We start from the raw sequence: 24421 nt of genomic DNA on the forward strand, positions 1-24421 counted from the left end.
TCCTTTTTTTTTTTTTTTTTTTTTTTTGTTTTTTTTTTTTTTTAAAAAAAAACCAACCAAACAACCAGAAGCTTGGAAGAACACAAGAAAAAAAAGCAGAGATTTGTTATACATGATACGTTGTCAAGAAATGTATTTCTAAAACATAACCTTGCCTTTGCAGAGCTTTTTTTTTTTTGCTTTTTTTTTTTTGCTTTTTTTGAAACAATTACCCACTACCTGTAATTACTAAAGAGACCGTTAAGCTCAATAAAAGAAACACCACAAGTAATAGTTCTGGGCTGAGACAAAGCTACTGCACCTCGATAAGAAGATACCAGGAAAGCACAGAGCACGGTTTTCCTTGGATGCAGGTGGTTCCCGACACTCGGAACCGCGACGAGGGAGGGAGCGGGGGGGTGGGGGGGGGGGGGGGGGAAGGGAGAGAGGAGACCCCCAGCCCTTGGCAACGACCCGCTTTTCCTTAACGCAGAACACGGCGCTTTGTACAGAGAAAAATAAACGCCCCAAGGTTCCTTTTGGGTTTTTTCAGTATTTCCAGATCCCCTGATCTGTCAGTCCTTAAAATATACATTCAATCGGGGGACGCTGTGCTCCCGCCGGCCGGGCAGCGGGGCAGTGCCTGCCCCACACCACCACGGCCGGTCCCTGCCCCACGGCCCCCCTGGGGCCCGGTACAGACCGTCCCACTGGCCACAGCAGCAAGGGGACCGCAGGGACAGCGCTCGGGGGGCTCCCCAGCCCCCGACCCTCTGCCCCGAAGAACCCCCGGGGTGCGTTTGGCCGGGGCAGGGGATGACCCCGGCGCTGCCGTCAGAAATGGGGAGGAAACGGGCCGTGCCGGGACACGGGGCCGAGACCCCCAGGCCCAGGCCCCCCGGCCCCCCCAGGTATGTGCGTTCCCAACTGTCAGTGCATCAAATCTCCTCAGTAACGAATGCAGCGGCAACAGGACCCTCCCCGGCGCTTATCGCCAAAGAACCACCACACAGTGCAATAACGAAGGGGAACAGGCAGTGCCCGCGCCCCGTCTCGCTCTGGGGTTGGGGGCAGAGCTCCCAGGGGTCATCCCCCCCCTTCCCCACCAACGGCGACACCCTCCCAGAGCAGCCCCCGACCCACTGCCGGGACTCCTGGAAGCGCCAGGCCGGTTCCTGCCTTCCCTTCCCCACAGCAACCCCCTCTGCGGGACACGGGGCGCCCGGAGCAGCCCCCCCGCAGGGACTGGGGTCTCACTTCATCTCCCTTTCCCTCTGCAGGTGCCGGTGCGGGGATGGGGACGGGGACACTCAGAGCCACCCCCTCCTGGGCTGGGCCATTCCCCTCCTGCCCCCCCACCTGATGGGGAAATCACGATTCAGGTCCAGCCAAACCTCCCGGAAACAGTTACTGAAGTCAAAAAGGCAGAACAAGAGTAAAAAATCAAAAATAAAGTGTACCCCCCTCTCTGGAGAAAGGACCCGGCCGCGACCGGCCGGGCAGTTCCTAGAACCGTCCTATGAAAATAAAAAAATCATTAAAAAGAGATTCTCTTAAATTAGGATAATACCACTGTTTAAAAAGCCTCGTCATAAGTGCTCTCCCCTATGAAGTGCTTCTCATAGAAAAATATACAAAATATATTTACATTTATAAAACCTTAAATACTAAACTGTAAACAGAACAGAGTAAAATCCAATGTCGTCACCCATCACCCTCGGGGCTTCTCACCGTCCTTGGCTCTCGCTGGGGGGCAGGCCCGGGGGGAGGGGGTGACGCTGCCTTAACCGGGCACCGGGGGCTTCGGGCCACCTCAAAGGGGTCCCTGGGCTACCACCACTGTCACCCTCCCTGGGACCCTGCAGAGCCCATCCCACAGGACCCAGCTCTGCTCCCAGTGACACCCAGTGCCCCCACCGCTGGCACCAGCCCTGTCTCTGCAGAAGAACCCGGGACTCCCCAGCAGAGGGGTTGGCTCTGGGAGCCCCACACTGGCCAGTTTCCCCCCAGCCCCTCGGGGGCTGCTCTGTCCCCGCTCTTCCCAGTTCCGGGGTGACCCCAGCCCAGCCAGACCCAGGGAACGCACCGGCTGCTCACAAACAGTGCGTGGACGCGGAGCACGAGGGACCAGAGACACACACGGTCCCGGGGTATCGGGGTACCATCGCTCCCCCTCGGGGGGCAGCTCAAACCCTGCACCACCGACTCCTGACGCAGCCCCGCACCGAGGAGGAGGAGGAAAGGAACCGCAGGCTCAGCACGGAGCCAAGGGACAGAGGGACAGGACAGGCCACCGCTCCCCAGGCTGAGGCCGAGACACAAACACCGGGGCTGGGGGGGAGTAACAGCAAAACCATCACCACGTCAAGGGGCTTCTCCCGCATCTCTCCCGGGGTGGGTGTGCGCATGCGGGACACGAACGCGTGGGCTCCGACACAAACGCAGTCCCCGAGCCCAGCCTGGCTCTGTCCCCGCGGCCGGGGGGGTCTCTCAGAGCTCTGGTCCCCCCCCAGACCCCCCAGGGCTCCCCCGCAGCCGAGGGAAGGTCTAGTTTAAGAACTTCCTGCACTTCTTGGCGCCGCAGTTGCAGGGCAGTTTGTTGCTGGCGTCCTCGATGGGGAACTTGTAGTCGTAGGTGAGCTCCTCGCCGCGGTAGATCTTGCGCATGGCGAAGATGACGATGTGCTTCTGGCCGTCGATGTTGATGACGCGGGAGTAGCAGTTGGGCTCGCAGGAGTGGTTGATGAAGCGGGCGGCGTTGCCGTGCATGGTGGCGTCCACCACCTCCGAGTCGTCAATGCGGAACATGTAGCAGCCGATCCCCTGCGCGGGGGGAACGGGGGGGTCAGGGCGGGTCGGGGGGATGGAGACACCCCGGCTCAGCCCAGGACTGGGCCTCCAGCCTCCGACGCCACCCTCAACCGCCCTTCCCTCCTCCTCAGCAGCTCCCTTCCACCCCAAGACTGGACCCAGCCCCTTCCTGGCCCTCGGGGGGTGAGAAGCAGCAGCCCCCAGGCTCCAGCAGGGATGGGAATATCCCCATGGGTCTGTAATCCCAACTCGTGACCTTCCAAAGGCATTTCTCACCCGGCCTCGGCCTGTCCTACCTTCACAGCCACCTTACAGTTCTCCCCAAGCCTTTAAGAGCTTCTCCAGGAGCCCACGACTCACCTTACTGTCGTAGTATTTCTCTCGTTTGTCAGTGAGGATGGAGCGAATGACATTGCCTGAATATTCGATCACCATCTCACCTGCATCGATGTTCCTTTTGCAGAACAGACCCCGGCCATGGATGGGAGACCTGGAAAAGCACCGGATGAGTGAGGATTTCACCAGTACAAGCACAGAAGAGGATGAGGAGGTTCCTGGTGCTGCTGAGGACACGCTGCCTCAGTACAAGGGTCACTGTGTATCATTCCTCTCCTCCAACGTCACACAACAAGAGCAACACCAGGTTTCTCCTGCCCACGCCTGAGCACAAGCTACCACCAAGGTCAGGCCGAGGCACAAGCAGATCGTGCTGAGGATTTTCCTGATTCGGGAGGGGAGATGGAGGAGGGAAAAACCCCAGACCCACTTCTTCCTCCTGGTTTTACAGCCTGAGCTCGTGGAAGTTTCCCAATTCCCCCCCTCCTCCTGTCCCAGAACCAAAGCGTACCTGTAGACACCGACTGCCTCCTTGGAGGTCTTCTTCAGGTGTCGGAACCGCATGGGCATGGGCAGGTCCATACTGGTCGCCCTCCTGGAAGAGAGATGCTGCTCAGGGACCCGTGCCCCGGGGAGTGCAGGCCTGGGACACCTCCCAGGGGCAGGAGCTCGGACACCGACACGCTGCAGCCCAGCGAGAGCACAGCCCTGATCAACGTGGTGGGTTTGGGTCTAAGGATGAGAATTTCCTCCCTCTTCTGCCCAAAGGAAAACCGGCCGGTGGCCATCCCCAGCCACTGGCCCTCTCACTACAGGAGGAATCTCCCCCACATTCCCTTGTTCCCAGCAGCTCCAAAGTTTTAAATACAATTGAGCCCCAACAGCTCATTCCAACATGGCAGCATCGCTTCCCCCTTGAACGTTCCCCCTGCTCCATACCGGGCTGACTTCAGCTGCACTTCCTCCTCTTCCTCGTCGTTTGGGTTGTATTCCGGTGGCTGCCGGTGTTTGGAAGCCAAGAAATTGAACATGTCGAAGGCAGATTTCCTGCAACGTAGAGAACAGAGGCAGTTTGTTCCACTGGCCACAGACAAAGCCGTGGTTGCCACAACAGCTCAAGACGTTCACGGCGTCACCCCTTCTCCTGCCCGTCCTCTCCCAAAGCCTTCTGCGCCTCGGGGTGAGGGCAGCCCTTCCTGAGCCCCGGGTAAAAGCACCCCCACACTTGCCTCAGGTGGACTTCGGCCCTGGCCGAGCCGTGCGGGTTCAGAGGGGGCTCGTTGGCCTCCTCGGGCTTGTGGAATCGGAACTTGTAGTTGTGGCAGTGCTTGGCCCCGTAGAGCTGCTCGATCAGGAACACAACCGTGTCATGGATGATCCCCAGCATCCTCAGGCCGTTCACCCCTGGAGCGAGGAACAGCACAACGACACCCAGCTGACGGCGTGGCCTGGGAGCTCCTTGCACCCCACTCGTGCCCGCCATCGTCACAGGGGCCCTCCATCACCCACTTCCTTCCACTGAGGGCGGCGGAATCCTTGTTCCAATAGGGATTTTCTATCATTTCATCAGGAGAAACTGTCCTCCAGAAAGCAGCAGGTGAGCTGACACCCTCAGGTCCCTCACACAGAGACGTGCTTGCTCCCCCAGGTCCCCCAGGAGCAGGAGCGAGCCTGGCCCCGGGTTCCCCGCGGAGGAGACTCTGGCCCTGGCGTTACCTGCAAAGGAGAGCTGCTTCAGGCGGGCGTTGGAACGGGCCTCCTGAACCTTGTCCGTCAGCGACTTCCAGGCGTCTGCAGAGGCACAAAGAGGGGAGAAGGGAGTGAGTGGGTGTCTGAGCGCCCAGGACTGTCACAAAGTGCCCTGACTGCCACCACGAGGCCCTCTAATGCCTCCTCTTCTCCTGCGTCTTATCAGCCTTTCATGAAAGAACACTCCATTGGCAGAATTCCACGTGTGTGTGCAGTACGCTGTGTTCCAACAGATGGGACATGATGTTTGCACCCCCTTCATTAAGGGTGCAATTAACACCCTCGGATCCAATTGTCTCCTCCAAATTCCACTTTGCCACGAAGGCAGGTAAGTGCCTTCAGCCCTCGGGCTGGAGGAGGATCCTCGATCCCCCACTCTCTGAGCCACACAGACCATCCCTTGACAAAAGATGGTTCAACTCCATTGGTCAATTCACACACAAAATGGGACAATGTTAAAAAAAATACACAACCAAACTTCTTCAATACAACTCAGACATTGCCAGGAACCAGAATTGCTCTAGGGCCACAAATCAACAACTTTTTTAAAGACCTATTAAAAAAGCAAGTACCAGATGCCCAGAGCCACGACTTGACTCCAGCAAGGGAAGCCCAAGGCTGCCAGAGCCAAGCGCCCGGGTCTCACCTTCGATGCTTTCTGCGCAGATCTGGAACCCATCATCGCTGGAGATCTCAAAAACCAAACCTTTCTTGGGTTTCTTCTCGCCAAGACACTCCTTCCTCTTCTGCTCCTGCTGCAGCCAGAACATGAGCGGGGAGCTGAAGGTGCTCTCCTCCTCCTCCAGGGCTTTGGGGCCTGCAACAGACAGAGGCAGGCGGATGGGAACCGGGCAGGAGGTGTGTTCCCACTGGCCATTCCACCAGTGACCAGGAATTACCAACTGGCCTTTTGGCCCCCACATCTGTCCCAGAAAAAACCTGGAGAGTGATATAGCGAGAGGGTGAAATCCCCACAAGTTAAAACCAGAGACAATATTTGTGCAATATCTACTAACAGGGACCAAACCCTCCCTCCCCCCGAAGCAACACCAGGACCATCAGCTCCAAGCTCTCCGGAGAGAACCAGACACACAAAAATCCAAGCTGCAAGGTACCCATTTCCCCTCCCGGAGGAGTCCCAGCCGGGGGCTCTGGAAGCAGCGACGTACCTGTGCTGTCTTGCTCGCTGGCTGGGTTGGGGGCTGGCTGGGGCTCTGGGAGAGCAGCTGTTGGCCTTGGGAGGGAGGGAAGATGGGGAGAAGCGGTTACCAGCCGGCCTCATGGCCTCGCCAGCCCCAGCACTCACCTGCACACCCCGAAATGGGGGTGCAAGACCCTCCTCCTGAGCGGGTGTTCCAACACCAGCTCAGCTGGGGACAAACACAAAACCATTCTACTCAGTAGTGTTTATTTGGAGGGGTCCTGCCAGGCTGTGGGCAGCCTCTAATGAATGCAGCCCATGACGGGCCCTTTGTGCCACCCCATCAGTGACACGGCGGGTGCTGAGGGACCCTCAGCCAAAGCCAGACAAGGCTGTTCCCAGCTCGCAGGGAGCTCCCTGCAGCTCTATGCCCTTCACTTAAAGAGTGGCCCCATATGGCAGCTCCGTGTGGCCCCTCACCCCGACCAAAGGCTCCCCGGACACCCAAACTGGCCAGTGACACCCCTCACGTTCTCTCTGTCACTGCCCTTGAGCCCGAGGCTCATGCCATACTCACCCCACAGCCGGCCCGCACGGCTTCTGAGACAGCTGCTCCGCACTCGCTGCGTCCTGCGTGTCCGCCTTCACCACGGAAGTCCTGCAACAGAAGGATTGGGGGAATTCACAACCCCTGCCCACGCCGCGTGTGCCACCAAGGAGTCCAGAGTCCTCGACTGACAAAGCAGAGAGGGGGATTCTCCCGCTCCCCGAGTTCCACCCCAGGCCCTCTTTAGAGGGGGCAGGGAGAGCCCACCCCAGACTGGAGAGACTGAGCTCACAGGAACCGGTGGTTTGACCTCCGTCATCGCAGTGACCAAGGGGACACCGCAGCAGTGTCACTGTGGTGCCCAGCACACCACTGGCACAGCACGAGGAACTTCTACAGCACTTACACCAGTGACAACATCAACCCATGGAACACGTCACCCACTGAGCACCACGTGCTCTACTGATGGCTCTGAAACACTGATTTCCCAGAGCTGCCAGAGGTGAATAAACTCCTCACAGCCCTGATCCTCAGAGCCTTGGGTTTCCCATCCTGCCCCTCCCAGAGGTGACAGTTCTACCTTCAGAGATCTGCTTCCTGGTGGCAGCTGGGGTTTTACCTTAGGAATTACCATTCAAAAGGGGAATGTGCTGAAAAACTAGTGTGAGATTCTTATATTGTCACAAAACCCTGAGGCTGAGCAAAGTCAAAGTCTCCTCTTACCCTGCAGCGGGGGGCTGGGGTGCAGCGGGGGTCCCTCGCTCGGGAGCGGGTGCTTCCGAGGAGCCGCTCCAGGCGTGGGAGGTTTTGTGCTTCTTGCCGTTCCCTTTGTCCAGTGAAGGCTGGATCCGCTTGATTTTAGGCTTGGCTTTGGCGGGCCCCAGCAGGGAGCCGGTGGCCGACTGCTGGCCTGAGGACGGGGACCCCCCGGGAGAGGCCGAGCTGGCGTGAATGGCCGAGGGGGGGGCCTTGCTCTGCTCCAGCCCGGTGTTGCCGGGAACGTCCACCAGCTGGGGGAAGCTGGACAACTGGGGGGTGGCTGAGGCCGTGCCGAGGTCCAGCGGGGAGGAAGCTGCCCCGGGTTTGCTGGCCAGGAGCTGTGTCATGTGCTGGAGCTGGTATGAGCCCTCCGGGTCGGCAGCTGAGGGAGCCACCGTCATGCCCATGGTCTGCGCCGAGGGCAGGACGCAGATGCTGGAGGCGGCTGTCATCGCGGCCGTGGAGGGCGGCTGGGAGGCCCCCAGCTGGGAGAACATGCCGGAACTGGGCGGCAGAGCCATGTGCTGGTCCTGCAGCCCCAGGCTCTGCTGGCTGGCTTTGATCAGCAGGTTGCTTATGGAGCCCAGGTCCCCCAGCAGCCCAGGGCTGGTCAACGTCACCGAGCTCTGGCCCAGGACGTGGCTGGGAACGGAGCCGCCGCTGGTAGGGGCTGCCGTGGCCTGCATGGAGACCACGTTCAGCACGGAGGAGCTGGAGGCCAGCCCCGAGACGGGCCCTGCGGGGAGGTGACTGGCCTCCGGCCCGATGACGCTGGGGGACGAGCCCACCGCGGTACCGGTCCCACCCTGCGGCAGCAGAGATGTCTGCTCAAAGTACATCACCCCCGACTTGGACCGTTTGATGATGTTGGGGACGGTTCGGTGGGACGTCGAATTGGCGATGGTGCCCAAATCCAGAGGGTGGTTGGAAATCTGGGAGGGAGCAAAGTTAATTAGGGTCATGTTAGAGACCATATCGGGAGGAGTGATGGCCGAGGGGGTTCCCGAGGGAGCCAGCTTCTTGTTCTTCCGCGACTGCAGGCGAGAGATGGGGCGTTTCTTGCCCAGGGCAGCAGCTGGGGTGGGGGCGGTGGACCCCAGGTCCGTCCTCTGACCGGCTTCGGACACCAGGAGCTGGGGGTCGGGGGGCGGCTGCACCCCAATGAGAAGGCCCGGCGAGGGGCTGCTGATGTTGGGAGGGAAGCCCGTCTGGCCAGCGGTGGAGAAGGGATGGATGTGCTGGTGGTGGGACATGGGCAGCAGCCCCTTGCTTGTGGGAGGGAACAAGGACTGGGAGGAGGGTAGGCTGGGGTTCAGCCCCGTGGCCAGCGTGAGCCCACTGCCCATTGGCCCCAGCACAGGGGCGCCCGTCTCCATCACGCCCTGCGCAGAGCTGACAGAGGGTGTCAGCTGGATCTTCTGGGTGACGCCGTTGGGGAGTGTCTGGAGGACATAGAGCGGCTGCATGTTTTGGTTGACCACCAGAAGCTTCTCTGCAGCTGGCTTGAGGTGGGGCGGGGTGGTCTGCACCGCAGCGTTGGAGATCTGCGAGGGGCCGGGGCTCTCACTGGAGTTTGGCACATACTTCTGGCTCTGGAGGGGCACGGTGGGCGACACTGGGATGCCCGGGGTCCCACTGTTCCTCGTCAGGTCCTGGCTGGCGCTGTGGCCTGGCTCCACGGGGCCGCAGGGCGGGCTGGCGATGTGCTCCGCATCAATGTGACCCTGGATGAAGTGGTCGGGCGTCATGTGGCCTTCAGGGCTGGGGGCCACCCCCGGGCTCAGCAGAGCTGCCTCGCCTTCCCCCGAGGCCGTCTTCTCCGTGACAGTCACCCTCTTCTCCCCGGACTCGGCAGAGGGCAGGGCCAGCATGGCCCTCTCCCCCGAGGAGGAGAGTGAGGACTCGGGGATGACAGCCAGCCGCGTGTGGTTCTGGCTGGGCACCGTGGGGCTGCGGGTGGTGAGGACAGAGAGGTCGGAGGGAAGCTCCAGCGGCAGCTCAAACTGCTCCTCGGCCGATATGGAGGAGGAGACGCTGCTGTCCACTGGCTCGGCCGTGGGCAGCTGCTGGGAGAACACCTCGAACAAGCCCATGTCCTTCCCGCGGTTGCTGTCCAGGCCCAGGCCCTCTCCCAGGGTGAGGAGCTCAGAGGAGGAGGACTCGGGGCTCTCCCCCAGCGCCTGCATGGACGGCGTGTTCTTCAGCACGAAGTCCATGATGTCAGAGGGGAGGATGTTGCCGCAGTCATCACTGTTGTTGTTGTCTGAGTCGGATTTCAGCAGCTCCGTGTTGAAGGTGTCCAGCAGGTTCTTGTCCGAGGGGGTGCTGGCGTGCGCCCGCCGGCCCGTCTCCAGTGAGCTCAGCTGCGCCTCCAGCGCGTCCTGCCCCTGTGCCTTCACCCTGCTCACGGGGTGGCAGTTGTCCAGCTTTGGGTCCCCTTTGTGGACGGCAGAGCTCTTGGGGACTTGTACCTTCTCTCCGGCTTCTTCGCTCCTGTCCAGCTTCAAATTCTCTGTCCCATTCTCCTTGCCGCTCCGCTTCGTGACCTGGCTGACCTTCCTCGTTGAGGCCGTGACGCTGGTGTCGCTCTCTGTGCCATCGTCCACTCCATCCAGCTGGGAGATCTTGGGGAGGTCGCACTGCTCCTCCTCCCTGAACAGGCTGTGGGAGGCCAGCCTCTCCTCCGCGCTGGAGGACACCACCGTCCTGGTGAAGTTGTAGTAGTACAAGTCATCCTCGTCAGAGGTGCTCAGGTCGTCGGCGCCATCCACTTGTCCCTCCGCAGAGCGCTTCCCCCGCTTCTTCCCGGTGGAGTTGCTGTAGAAGGGGATGTCCTCCTCGCCGTAGGACCGCACGCCGTACAGCGGGGTCAGCCCGAAGAACATGTTGGACCTGGCCCGGGCGCTTCTCCGGGGGTACCTCCGCTTGAAGGAGCCCTCCTCCTGCGCCTTGGCTCCCTCCTGCAGCAGGAGGTTGTTATCCTGAACGGGCAAGCTCTCAAAGGCGTTATTGGGAGGCTCTGCTGCCGGCGCCTCGTTTGGGCTCCCCTGAAGGCCGGGGTTTTCCTCCGGGCTCTCCGAAGCTGACGAGGGCTCCGCCAGAGCGGCCAGTTCCCCTCCCGCAGCCGGGGGCTCAGCATCACTCTCCTGCTGGGCGCTTTTGGATGAGCTCTCACTTTCCATCTTGAGAGGAGTCAGAGTGACCTTAACGGTGCGTTTCCGAGGTGCCTGCGGCTCCTTGGAGGCCGCTTCCTGGGGTGCTGCAGAACCTTTTGAGGCTCCCTGTGACAGTGGGGACTTTTCACCTGCCTTTTCAGCAGGAATATTGTTACACAACCTCTGGCTAATTGGTTCGGTTGCCAGGCCCTGATTGCCGAACTCTGGCTTCAGGCTTCCTTCGTCACCACCGGCCGCCTGACTGGATTCTGTGGCAGGTTTCAGGGGATGCTTCTCTTTAAAACTCTCTTTCGGGAGCTTTTTGCCCTTGTGCCGTCTGTCCCGGGGGGCAGAGGCTGCCTGCTCGCTGGCCGCAGGGGATCGGTTGTTGGCTCCGGCAGATTTGGGGCCCTTCCCATCCGTCTCCTCACCCCCCGTGGCTCTCTCTGGCTGCGCAGGCTCCAGGTGCTGCTCCCGCTCCTTCCTCAGGCCCCTCTGCAGCAGAGGCGGGAAGGACATCGCTTCTTTGGGAGAGAAGGAGCCTGAGCACTCCTGGAAGGTTCCTATTTTCACATTCATTTCCGCGCCCAAGGAACCGCTTGGCTGAGTGGACGTTTTGGAGTTTCCTCCAGGAGCCAAGCCATGAGCTGAAAAGTCCGGGTCCTTTGAGGTGGGCATCTTCCCCTTCTCTCCCTTCGCAGCCACACCTTTGGTGACCAAATCCAAGCCGCTGGAATGTTTGCCTTCCGCAGGCTGTGAGGGGTCCGGCTGGTAGGATTTACCCCCACTCACAGCTGTGGGTTTTGGGGGGCCTGAGCTGGTGGAGCCGCTCTGAATGGGGGCGCAGGGAGCCCCCGTGCTGCCCAGCCCCCCGAAGCGCTCGGCGGCCCTGGGCTCGTGCTCCGAGGAGGCGGCAGCGCCAGGAAGCGAGGAGACACTGTGCCTGGAGTAGGTGTTGCCAGGGCGCGCGGGGGAGACCATGCGGAGCTTGGGGTGCTGCTGGGAGAGCGAGGAGGTGCTGTGCCGCCGGGAACCAATGCTCTTCAGCCCTGAGGACAGCAGTGGGTCCCCCACGGTCACGATCTCGTGAGTGACCGGGGTGGGGCTTCCTAGGAAAACAAGGCAGGAATGGCTGTCAGGGGCCTGAGACCTTCACAGTCAACACCCCCCCAGTTCCTTCATAAAACCCACAAAAATCCACAGCTACAAGACCCTTTGGGCCAAACATCATAAGGTAATGATGATGCTTGAGATGGGTGTTAAAGATCTGGTACTGCCAATCAGTACCCCCCCGCGGAGCTGCCACATCTGTGTCTGGGGGTGCTGTACCCCCCCTTCGGTTGAGAACTCCCAACATCAGTTTGAGACAAAACGTGATGCATTCGCACAGAAACAGCAGCTGAACGTCAACGGCAGATTTCTGACTCTCCCTGGGAAAATACCCCCCTGAAATTATAAATCCCCAGCTCCCCCCAGCTCCTGTGTCCCTGCCACTGTGTTGCCCCAACACCCCTTCCCTATTTTCATCCCAGTGGCCTGTTTCCCCACAGCTGGCTCTGCCGCCTGTTTCCAGAACTTCCCTTCCCTCAAACCTTTCACTGTTTTCTCCAGAAACAGAAAACTACACTGTGCCCTGAATGAAGCCAAAAGAGACACAAACCAACCCCAAACACATTTCCCAGACCCCAAACCCTAAGTCTCAGCCCATGAAATACCTGCGGAGGGCAAGGGCCTAGAGCCAGGAGACCTCTGTGCGGAGGGGTAGCTGGGCGCCCTGGCCCTGGCCCCCTTGGCCAGCGTGGGGTGGTGGCAGGGACCGGAGCTCTGAGGGTGCAGGGGCCGCTCGGGGGACAGGGGGGTTGGGATCTCAGCGGCGTTCCGGCTGTCCTTGGGGAGAGGGTCTGTGGAGTAAGAGAGGAACAGCAGCATAAGCCCTCACTGAACCCCAAACTCTATGACCTGATCAGGTGGGTATTGCTGCCCGGGCTCCTGTGGGGAATCGGGGGGCTGTTAAACAAACACAAAGATTAGGGCTGCTTGGCTACCACAGCACAGCCCCTTCCTCCTCCCAAGGACGTTGTCCAGTGCTGGCAGTGACACGGGCACCTCAGCTGGCACACCAGATTCCAGGATGTTTTAGTGGAGTTTCACATTCCATGTTGATAATGACCATGGACAGTTACTGTTGATTTCAATGGTCAATGTTGACAATTATAACCTTTTTAACAATATTCCCCAGCCTCACCTTCCAGCAACTGAGGAGGAAATGGTGGAGATTAATTTTATTTTTTTTAAACCCACCTGTGGCTACAGAGAAAGCCATTTGGGCCCGGAGCAGCAGGGCAGGGCTACTGCTCAGCAGGGTAATTAACAGCCCCCATACTACATCCCAACACCAGCACTTGAGGTACAATTTGAGGTTTCAGATGACTAGAAAAATCTCTGCTCTGGGGAGCAGGAAGCATCACCAAATGGTTTCCATTTGGCTCCAGTTTCCGAAGCTCCCAGTGCACTCAGGAGCTGAGCTGGGTTTTTATCTTTAAGTCCCAAGATGTGGTACCATCACTGGGAGGCCCAGGGTGGATTCCAGGCCAGATGGGTTTGCAAGACACAGGTCCCAGCCACTCCCTGACCTCCTGCTCGGGACACACCACATGTGCTCTTCAGAGGGTGTGGAAGGTTACCTGTGGGGGGGCCAGGGCTGTGGGCGATGGTCCTGTTGTCGTCGTGCTCCACCGTGCTGTTGATGTCCGGTTCCAGCAGCGGGGGCCGGCACTCCATGATCTTGCAGGTGTAGACACAGCGCTTCCTGGCGTCGGTGGTGCTCCAGTAGACCCGCGAGCACCTGGGGGGGTCCCACACCACACCGTCACTGAGCAGCCCCGCAAACCCCACCATTCCCAGCTGGAACGTTCAGTCTCGCAGTGTTTGACGGGACAAAGCCTCCTGGCCCAACCCACTGCACACCCCAAGGTTCCTGGCAGTGTAGGAATGCCACCGCCCCTTTGTGTAGGTGTTGCTCCAGCAGGGGTTTGGCACCCAACACACCGCAAGCTGCCGGATCCCGGAACAGCTGATACTCACTGATAGCCGATGGGGAACAGCTTGTCCTCGCAGTCCGAGAGGTCGTTGAGGATCCCTAAGCAATCTATGGTCATCGAGCCTGGGCAGAGAGAGCAATGGAAAAGGTCCGTGAAGCGGATTCCAGCATCAAAGCGGGGTGAAGGCTCCAGAGAGCGGCTCTTACCAATCATCATGTGGATGTTTTCCGGCTCCAGGCCACTCAGGAACTTCCTTCTCAAACTGATCCCTTCAAAGTCCACAAAAACTCTCCTGAGAACCTCAAACCCATTCTCCGGCACCACCTGGAATGAGAACCCACCAAAGGAGTGGTTAATTTTCAAGGAACCCCCACATACATGTTTGCTCCACAGTGCCTCTAACTCCATCCTTGGCTTGGCCTTTTGGTCTCTGAGCTGCCACACGGTGACAGTCACCAAACTTCCCTGTGATATTAACGGCAGAGCAGTGCTCACAGCCACAGGGTAACCCCCTCCAGAGGTGTTGGGGGTGACAGGGGGGGTCTCACCTCTCCTTTGATGAGGTCCCGGTGCCGCTGGCAGTAAACCTTCTTGTCGTCCAGGAAGACGCAGTTCTTGGCGCGCGAGCACATGAAGTGGTAGTTGCTGGTGCAGGAGGTGAGGCAGCAGCCCACCGTGGCGCCCGACTTCTGGCAGAACTCACACCTCTGCGGAAGGGAACAACAGTGAACGACAAAGCCCTTCTGAAGGCGGACAGCCATCAGTGCTGTCTGTCGGGTTTTGGGCGCAGAGAGGGGTTCAGAGCAGGGCCTGACCCCCCAGCCCATCGCTGCAGCACTTTCCCACCGACTCATACACACAGCGAGACACGGAGGAGGAGGAGGAAAGAGGAAGGATCCCTCGCACATAACACCTTCTGTGTTTGCAGCCTGGTTCCTCCAGGCCTGATTTTCCTGCTCAAACTCCAGACCTGAGTCATGTATTTCCCAGCTTTTCCCTGCCTGGAGCATTCCCCGTGGGGACGGCTCACTTCTGGCCAAGGGCAGCCCTTCCCACTGCTGCTGCTGCTGCCTTAATCCATATGTAGGACCAAACGGCGCAGGATTAAACCAAAATGTGGACAAACTCATTCTGAGTGATGCTCCCGGTCTCATAATTTTGTCCTTCTGGGAAGTGAGCAGCCACCAGCTGACAACAGAAGATCATTTCGCTCTCTGGGGCTGCCGGGGAGCTCAGGAAGGAGACCTCACCTCTCTTTTTGCAGCGTGTAACGGAGCAGCTGCCAACAACCTGGATGTCAACATCCTTTGTCTACGCTCCCTGATCAACACCTTGAACTGGGCAACACTCGCCTGCCATTTGTGTTGTACCCATGTAACATCTAACCCAGGCCAAACTCCCGGCACAGGCCTGCTCTCTCTCCGAGCTCCTCTGCTGCCATCAAGGCTGGAACGAAGACCTGGGAAGCCCCTGGACTAGGGAGGTGCTGGGCTGTAACACGGCATCAGGCTGGGCTTTAGATATTCCATGTGTTTTTTAAACCCAGGCTGTGAGTATGGATACGGCATCGGCTGCCCGAGGCACCGCCTGGAAAGTGAGGACCTTCCGGGAAAAACACGGCTCCAGTTCTCCCGTTACAAGTTCCTTTTAGTCTCCATGATATTTCTCAACTGAGCAAGGATTTTTTGGGTACCTTTCGTCAGGTCTATTATATACAGTGTAAAAAAAAAAAACCTCAAGGAGGGGACAGAGCAGAAAAATGGCACAGACGGAATCCCTTAGCCGGGTTCCTGGCCTGGTTGTGTGTCCACCAGCTGAGGTCTACGGAAGTGCTCCTCAGGGATACCCACCAGCTGCTTCCCCCGGATCACAGCCATGTGCACGTTCTTCAGAGAACCGTCATCATCCTCAAACACCTCCGCTGACCACAGAGCACAGTTCACGTGCGTCCACTCGTTCTGGCCGATGTAGAGGAGACGCCCAGCATCCTGCAGAAGGGGAGGAAACCCTCTTTTCAGAGGTCCCAGAAGACACAACGAGGCACAGGAGCATCCCAGTCATCCCCAGTGCCAAGTGCTGCCCACGTCAGCCCGGCTCCTGCTGCCCATACTCACGTTGGCGCTGTCGTCGCCGTACTTGAGGCAGAGCGCGCACTGCCGGTTGTCCTCCACGTCCGGAGGGGGGTTCAGCTCGGGACTGTCCTCTCTGCTCCTCTCCGAGCCTTACAGAAAAGGGGGACAGAGAAAACACTGTTTGTTCTCGGAGCCCAGGGAGGGAAACACCCATCTGGAAGGGCCGCCACAAGGGGAGTGGGGCAGAGGGGCCCAACAGCAGCCCCCAGTTTTCAACAGGCATCTCCTAAAGCCAGGACAAGCACCAACCAGCCTCCCACAGCCCTTGTTCTGTGGGAAAAGGGGCAAATGCACTTCTGGGCCCACGCTCAGAACCATCTCACGTGGAGCAGCCCCTGCAGGATCTCAGCTCAGGGTCTCCAAAATCCTTCAATCACACACAGTAACCCGGCCCTCCCGGAATTCACAGAACTGCCAAGGCTGGAAGGGACCTCTGAGATCATGGAGTCCTCTCTCTACTACCGAGGGAACCGCTCCGGGTTTGGGGTGATCGTGTCCTTACTGGAAAGAGGGGGTGTGGGAGGATGCAGCGGCGTGGGTGAGTCCGGCTCTCCCGGCCCCTTGGCTTTGGGAGCTGGAATGATTTTCTTCATCAGAGGGGGCTGCTCGGCGCGGCTGTTCTCTTCTCGCTCCTGCCACTGAGCATAATTATGGTCAAGCGACGGGGGCAGCACCGCGTTCGGCAACATCCCGCTGCTGAAACGCAACAAGGAGGCGGCTGTCAGGGCCGGCCGGGCCGCGGGGCTCCTGCACCGCTGACACCCGGCACACAATAACCACTCGTTAATTGCAGTCCACACGCACTCTGAGCAAAGGCTACGACCCGTCACGTACAGGGTACGGTCTGTGATACAGCTGCCTGTGTGTTTGGGAGGCAATGGGTGCAGAAGGGGGACTGTGAGGAAGAGGAGCAGGAGCGGGGAGGAAGGACAGGACGGACAGAACACAACACACCCAGCTCTAAACACTGGTTTGGGTTCCTCTGCTTTAGAGCAGGGAAGTGTTTACAGAACCAGGGAATGGGATTTAGTGTCTAATGTCTTCCAAAACTCCCAGAGCAGCAGCAACCACCCCAAACAGGCTCCTCCAGCGGCAGGGGCCACAGCTGCACACACAACTATCACTTACTTGCTTGTTACTTTATTGGGCTCCCAAAATCTGGACTTTTTTACACTGAACCATGGAAAAACACGCTCCATTTGCTGAAGGAAAACAACACTGCGTTAGAAAGCTTATAGAACACACCCAAAACCTCACCGATGTCCAGCCCAGACCCACTGTCAGTGCCCAACTCTAAGGTCTCACTGACGCCAACAGCTCCAACAACGTGTTATTTTATCCCTGGGAACACCCAAGCCATGGCAAGTGTGACAGACCCTGCGGATTCCAAGGGCAACAAGCCCCAGTGACACCAAGCAGATCCCAGAGTAACGGTGGCGCGGCTCACCCGGATAAAGAAGGACTTGACCATGCTGTTGGCCTTCTTCACCTCGGGCTGCCCTCCATCAGAGTTGATGGCCGCCTGGATGATCTTCACGATGTCGTCACTGAAATCCAGCTGGAAGAAAGCCATGGAATTCAACGTTAGCAGCACTGTCTCTGGCACGGGTCTCTCTACTACCGAGGGAACCGCTCCGGGTTTGGGGTGATCGTGTCCTTACTGGAAAGAGGGGGTGTGGGAGGATGCAGCGGCGTGGGTGAGTCCGGCTCTCCCGGCCCCTTGGCTTTGGGAGCTGGAATGATTTTCTTCATCAGAGGGGGCTGCTCGGCGCGGCTGTTCTCTTCTCGCTCCTGCCACTGAGCATAATTATGGTCAAGCGACGGGGGCAGCACCGCGTTCGGCAACATCCCGCTGCTGAAACGCAACAAGGAGGCGGCTGTCAGGGCCGGCCGGGCCGCGGGGCTCCTGCACCGCTGACACCCGGCACACAATAACCACTCGTTAATTGCAGTCCACACGCACTCTGAGCAAAGGCTACGACCCGTCACGTACAGGGTACGGTCTGTGATACAGCTGCCTGTGTGTTTGGGAGGCAATGGGTGCAGAAGGGGGACTGTGAGGAAGAGGAGCAGGAGCGGGGAGGAAGGACAGGACGGACAGAACACAACACACCCAGCTCTAAACACTGGTTTGGGTTCCTCTGCTTTAGAGCAGGGAAGTGTTTACAGAACCAGGGAATGGGATTTAGTGTCTAATGTCTTCCAAAACTCCCAGAGCAGCAGCAACCACCCCAAACAGGCTCCTCCAGCGGCAGGGGCCACAGCTGCACACACAACTATCACTTACTTGCTTGTTACTTTATTGGGCTCCCAAAATCTGGACTTTTTTACACTGAACCATGGAAAAACACGCTCCATTTGCTGAAGGAAAACAACACTGCGTTAGAAAGCTTATAGAACACACCCAAAACCTCACCGATGTCCAGCCCAGACCCACTGTCAGTGCCCAACTCTAAGGTCTCACTGACGCCAACAGCTCCAACAACGTGTTATTTTATCCCTGGGAACACCCAAGCCATGGCAAGTGTGACAGACCCTGCGGATTCCAAGGGCAACAAGCCCCAGTGACACCAAGCAGATCCCAGAGTAACGGTGGCGCGGCTCACCCGGATAAAGAAGGACTTGACCATGCTGTTGGCCTTCTTCACCTCGGGCTGCCCTCCATCAGAGTTGATGGCCGCCTGGATGATCTTCACGATGTCGTCACTGAAATCCAGCTGGAAGAAAGCCATGGAATTCAACGTTAGCAGCACTGTCTCTGGCACGGGTACACCCCCCGCTCATTTAAGGCATCCAGGTGACGAGAACAAGGAACCAGGGCATGGGCTTCAGAGCAGAAAAAAGAATTTGGCTGGAAAGAAACCGTTTGGGAAGCGGTGGAACTGCCACCCCCAACTCCTGAGTTCCTGACTCCCAGCTCCCTGCCTGCCTTCAGCGCTATCTGGGTCTCAGTCACAATGTGCACACGAAGGACGACCCGTCCCGGTTCCGTAAGGGACACGTCAAAGAGCAGAAACGGTTTGACCGAGTGTCCCCACTGGTTCAGAAGGGCCACACCACCACATAAACCACACGGCTCTGGGCCCACGTCACCACAAGTGCCAGCCAGGAAGACTTTCAGCAGCACGTGAACCCATTTCCGTGCCCATACAGAAAAGGCTTAAGCCTGCTCAGTTATAAACCCCACGTTTATAAACGCCCCCATTGCCATAACGCAATTCCCAGGATCTGTTCTACAGCAGGAGCACCAAGCTGTGACGTACCACGGAAGTGTAACCTCCTTGGTCCATCCTCCTCTTCACCCCTTCCAGATCCAGAGGCTGCTGCTCCTCCTGTTTGCTGACCTCCGTCAGGACAGGGGGGTCGGGGCCCTCGGGGGAGCTTCGGGAGGGGATGCTCTCCTCCGGCTCGGGGTTTAAATCCGGTGGCTTTGCTGCCTGCGAACAGAGAGAGGGGCATGGGCAACTCATGGGGACGTTTGTGGGCACAGAGACTCTCACCAATGTGAAAGAAATGAGACTTAAGTTTTGAATTCCTGTCCAAAGTGTAGTGACTCCAACAGAACAATCTCACCCAGCTTAGCACAGCAGAGTGACCAGCTGTAGGGATCACGCTCATTTGTAGAATTCATATTTCTGGATATATATTTCAAGACTAAGATTCTGTTCTTTTGTCAAAAAGACACCTTCACCACCCCAGAGCGAAACCCTCCCGCTCCTTGGAGGAATTCCTTTACCCTGTTTCTTTCTTTCAGCCTCACAAGCTGTGCTACAGATACCCACAGGAAGGGACCAAAACACCCGAACCTCCAGCCCTTGCTGTGCTGAGGAGGACACGGCCAGGGCTGCGGTGTGGGGCACAGCAATACCAGAGCTCCCCCAACCCCCCCGCCCCACAGCACGTTTCAGGGACTCCCCTCACCTGTCTGTAGCGCAGCAGGTGGCTGGTGGTTCTGGAGTTGAGCAGGGCCGTCAGGACCTGCCGCAGGGAGACCTGCAGCTCCTTCTCCAGCGCCAGGCGCCACTCGGCGGGGTGCTGCTCCGTGCAGTTAATGCAGGTGTAGGCCACGCTCTCGGGCAGGTTAGAGAGGATCTCATACATCTCATCTGCAGACAAAAAACAAAACAAATGCCCAGTCTTAACTACTTTACTGAAGGATGGAGACAGGGAAAACCCTACTCTGCAATACCTGGCAACTGAAACAGTTTTCATGTAACAAAAGCACCCTGTGGGTCTCAGTGATGCTGTGTTTGAGGCAATGCTGAGCTTTGGGGTGTCACTGGCATCAGCCCTGATGACCTGTGGCCATTTACAGGTGTTTTTTGGGTAAGTCACAAGAGGAGAGGGTGTTGTGGAAAGGCCCAAAGCGGGACTGCTCTGGTCTCCTCGCTGCCCCGCGCTCTTTGTACCGAGGAGGCAAGGGTTCTCCTTACCAGAGAGGTTCTCACACTTGGAGTGGACCCAGCGGTCGCACTTCCCGCACTGCATCATCTTGCTCTCGTAGTCGTCATCGTCGTAGCATTTGTCGCAGAGAGGGCAAAAATTGCCTGCAGACAAGAGGTGGTTTTAGACAGAGGTTCAGCTGCCAGAGACACCCCAAAGGCTGGGGGTCACTCACTGGTGTGTGAGAAAGCAACTCTCGAAGCCCTACCGCCGAGCTCTCAACAGTGACATCCAATACTGCGACCAACGGCCACAAAAACAACCTGCCTTCTCTGGAACGTCGTTACTGGGTACCCATGCTTTGGGGGTGGTGAGACTAATAAAATCCTACACACAATTAGCTTTACAGAGTAAAACGAAAGGCAGGAAACTAGGTGGGACACCCAAGACTCTCTCCTGGGCTTCCTCCCCACAGAGCCCCTCCAGATTCAACGGTGTCACAGATTAACTAACACAAGATGGAACAATCACTTTACGATAGGAATTTTGCTGCTTTTAAGTCAGGAGTCCTTTAAAATGTCAAATTTCTTCACTGCTCCTGGACAGCCCAGGCCAAGAGGTGTGTGAACCGGCTCCACACGGCACAGCACTGAAGCAGTGGGAGCCCCAAAGTGACATTGAACCCTGGTGCCCTTTGCGACCAACAGCACCAGCTCAGAGCCTCCCTTCCCACAGAAACCACCCCCGTGCTCTCGTGCTGGCCCTGGCACCCACTGTCCCTCCTGCCCGTGCTGTGACTGGCACCCCGCAGCCCCCTGTCACTGTTCCCTCTCCCTGCCCCACTCAGCCCCAGCGCCTGAGGGGCTCCTGCTGCCCAGTCACCTCCCACCGTACCTTTAGCGAAGAGTTTGGCACAGTCATGGCAGAGGGAGAAGTCGTGTGACCACTGGGCGTCCCAGCCCTTGCCCGGCGTGGTGGAGCCGCAGCTCTTGCAGCGGACACACTTGGTGCAGATCTGGGAGAGGAAGGGGGAGAGTTACCTGCTGTTACCCAGAGCCTTCTGTGCTCCAGAACTAACCAAACATTGCACAGCCTGTATCATTTAACAAGAGCAAAGAGCTTCATATGACAGAATAAAGAGTTTCAGACACCAAGACTTTCACTGAAAAGAAAAGAGCTCCCTCCCTTTACGGAAAGGCTGTGATAATGCAATAAGAAAAAAATCAAAATAAATCACAGTGTAGTTCTTCTCCAAATTTGCAATAAAGAAAATACCCCCTTTCCCTTCACATAAACCAGCATGTACAGCTGTGACATCTCTTCTGACCTGACACAAGGAATATAAGAACAGCTTTCCAGCTCTGAGGGTATCGCAGCAGAGAACACCTGAAGACCCTCAGTACTGAACACTCTACAGGCAATGCCTTCGCACTTGTTTAGATCAAAAACGTGAGAGACACAAAGCAGCACATGAGGTTTGTTAACGAGGGAAACACTCCCACTGCAAAGAGCTCCTGGGACTATGGTCAGGAGAATAACTGCAACTAACAAAGGTGTGATCTCTCTAAAACCTGCTTGTTGAGAACCTCAGCAACAACCCCCTCATCATCTGTCTCCAAACGCACCTTCTGAGGCAACAGACACCCTGCCCTCAAAGTCCCGGCGACGGCCCTTCCTCTCACCCAACCCAACGACACCCCAACACAGAAATCACGGTCCCTCACCCAAACTTTCTTCTTCTTGGTGGGTTTGGTGGGGTAGTTGGGGCCCAGGCACTCGGGGTGATAGCTGTTTCGGCACTTGTTACACTCCAGCAGCTGCTGCGAGAATGAGGGGAAAGCGTTGGGAAAACAGAGTCCCTTCCAGGGAGGCAAAATCCCACAGGTTTTTGGTTTCTCTTGGCTTGGGGCAAGAGGAGGAAAAAGCCATCCCAAGGGGCTTCTCCCCAGCACAGCAGAGCCCCCGCTGGCCAGGCTGCGGAGGGAGGGGGGGTCCCGGGGGGCTGGGGGTACCTTGGTGGCCTGGTGCTGCCTCCCACAGACGTGGCAGAACTTGCAGCGGCGGCAGCACCAGTTCTCCAGCTGGTCCTCCAGCGGCCGCTCGCTCTCCTCCAGGCAGAACTTGTGGAAGGGCTCGCAGCAGACCTGGCAATACACGAACTGCAGGGGGAGAGGGGGGGTTTAGGAGGGCGGAAGCTGCTCCCAAGTCCCACAGCAGCCCCCAAGTCCCACAGCAGCCCCCACACTCCCCATCCCGCTTTACACTGACAGAACGGGGACCTGACACATTTTAGGGGGGCACTGTGAGTGTTCCAGGTAACCCAGTACACGCTCCTCTACCCAGAGGGGGGGCTTGTATCCCTTATCTGAGCGTCCTGAGCCCACGGGGCTCCTCAGCATCTTCCTCCCTGGCTGGGACACGGCCCAGCCGCAGCGGGAGGACTCGGTACAGCAGGAGGGGACCCACAGGGCAAAGGGAGATGAGTCTCCCTCCGTCCAGCCCTGGTGGCCCGCAGGAAAGCTCTTTCCATTCCTACGTGTCCCCTGTGGGGCTTGTCATGCCAGAAAAGGTGTCTTCTCGGGGCAGAGACACTGCCAGCTCACAGGGACAGAGCAGCCCATCCCCTGGAGCACCCTGACCGAGGAGGGGAGGGCTGTGGGCCCGACTGCACCTCACAGCCCTCGGGGGAGCCCACGTCCTGGGGCAGGACCTCACCCCTTTCCCCAAGTGTCGTTCTCCTGCCACAAGCCCCTTCTGGAGAGCCACCTGGAGGCCCCCAGAAGGCACCATCTGTGTCTGGAAACATCTAACACCTCTCAAGCCCAAATCCAGCTGTTTCTGCAGCACCAGAACCTCCCCAGCCACGTTTCAGTGACGGCTCCAGCTCTCGGGAGGTACAGACACACCAGGACCTGCCTCGGGCCCAGGACACCACGGGGCAGCCTTTACTCCCCGGGAACGGAAAGCAAAGCCCCTGCCCCACGTGGGATTCCCAGTGCAGGGGAGAGGTGGCTGCTCTCGAAGAGGCTGTTCTCTATCTCTAACAGCTCAGCTCCAAAGCACCGCACACGTTCCCTAACTCATTTTAAATAGCCTGCAGCTTAGTATCTTGGGGCTAATTTTAGCAAGGACAGATTTACAGGTGTTACTTTAATTTCTTCTGGTTAAGGCTGTGCTATGATTTATGTACGCAGGAAGAGGGTGCTGTAAGTCAGTGAGGAAAGCAGAACACAAGGCTTTACCTCCACGTGTCCGCTGCTGGCACAGAGAAAACAGACCACCCTGGGAGTGATGGGGACGGAGGTGACGATGCCCAACCCCCCCATCTCCCAGACATTCTCCACTTCACAGTCCTCCTGAAAGCACAAAAGCAGAGGTCACCAGGCAGAAAAGGGCAACAAACACCAGAACACGCAGGGGCTGCTGCTCCGCACGCTCCTGAACCACGGCCACGCCGGGTGCTGTGCCAGAGCAGCCCCAGTGCTGCACTGGCCCCCGCTACAGAAGCGGAGCGGGCTCTCCGGATGGACCTGCCACCGACAGTGAGGCTGTGGAACAGTTAGACCCCAGATTGGTATCAAACACTGATGAGATCTCACTATAGTCTCCGGCATCAACACTTAGAGATGGACTGGAAAATTCTTAGGAAAATATTGATTTTTATTATTTCAACACTGGTTGTTCATAAAAGTACATGATTTTCTCAGTTGAAAACCCCAGATACACCCAAAGTGTGGTGAATCCCAAGGTACTAACGTTCCCCCCAGATCTTGTTGGCTCAAGTGCTGGGAAGGTTTTATAGTTCCATCTTAATGGAAAAATTCTTCATAAACCTCACATTCTTGCTCATCCTCACACACTGAGAGTTAAGGTTTTAAAGCTTTAAGTGTCTCTTCGTCCTGTACTCTAATTACAAGAGAAAAAAGGCAGAAGCAGCTTCTAAAGACCGAGCGAGTGACTCTGGGAGGGCTCCTGTGCGCGGCTCTGTCTGCGGGGCACCAGAGACCCCCCCTCCCGCGCTCTCGGGCTCCAGCCCCGTCCCTACGGCCGGGAAACACCCAACTCAAACCGCTTTGCTCTCTACCTTGAAATCCACCCGGATCCTGTGCACTCCGTCCGGAGGAGGCTTCTGCTTGGAGCCGCTGCCGTTGCTGAGGGTGCTGAGCAGGTTGAGGGTGCTGCTCTCGGGCTTGCTCACGGGAGGGGGCTTCTCCTGGGCAGGGCAAAGGAGCCGTGTCAGCCCCGCACGGGGGAACTTCACCAGCAACTACAGCAATCCACACCCACACCCCAAAACCAGCCCACGAGTGACAAGTGGGTAAAAGCAGCCGCTCTGCAAAGCGTTTCCCAAGGGCACTGCACACTGGGTGTCAGTTCTTTGCTGCCCT

At 58.0% G+C, this 24421-nt stretch overlaps 1 protein-coding gene across 2 annotated transcripts in view; it reads right to left on the reverse strand.

Moving 5' to 3' along the window:
- Positions 1-415: 415 nt before the first annotated feature.
- Positions 416-24421, reverse strand: part of KMT2A (lysine (K)-specific methyltransferase 2A) — a 29987-nt gene continuing 5981 nt past the window's right edge. Inside the window, exons 7-34 of one of the 2 annotated variants that reach the window (XM_014949601.1) lie at positions 24118-24246; positions 23276-23389; positions 22046-22192; positions 21758-21850; positions 20928-21048; positions 20084-20197; positions 19572-19756; positions 18914-19087; positions 18257-18367; positions 17938-18011; positions 17312-17505; positions 15633-15739; positions 15369-15506; positions 14067-14225; positions 13725-13842; positions 13562-13640; positions 13162-13322; positions 12193-12378; positions 7287-11586; positions 6594-6674; positions 6045-6109; positions 5522-5692; positions 4843-4917; positions 4356-4530; positions 4066-4173; positions 3638-3721; positions 3151-3280; positions 416-2802 (exon numbers count right to left, since the gene is read on the reverse strand). In XM_014949601.1, coding sequence (XP_014805087.1) covers positions 2527-2802; positions 3151-3280; positions 3638-3721; positions 4066-4173; positions 4356-4530; positions 4843-4917; positions 5522-5692; positions 6045-6109; positions 6594-6674; positions 7287-11586; positions 12193-12378; positions 13162-13322; positions 13562-13640; positions 13725-13842; positions 14067-14225; positions 15369-15506; positions 15633-15739; positions 17312-17505; positions 17938-18011; positions 18257-18367; positions 18914-19087; positions 19572-19756; positions 20084-20197; positions 20928-21048; positions 21758-21850; positions 22046-22192; positions 23276-23389; positions 24118-24246 — 7869 coding nt within the window. In that variant the 3' untranslated portion in view covers positions 416-2526. The other variant, XM_014949602.1, reaches the window with a different exon arrangement.

The sequence above is a fragment of the Calidris pugnax genome, unplaced genomic scaffold (assembly GCF_001431845.1).
Source record: "Calidris pugnax isolate Ruff unplaced genomic scaffold, ASM143184v1 scaffold180, whole genome shotgun sequence".
In the NCBI taxonomy this organism is placed as follows: Eukaryota; Metazoa; Chordata; class Aves; order Charadriiformes; family Scolopacidae; genus Calidris; species Calidris pugnax.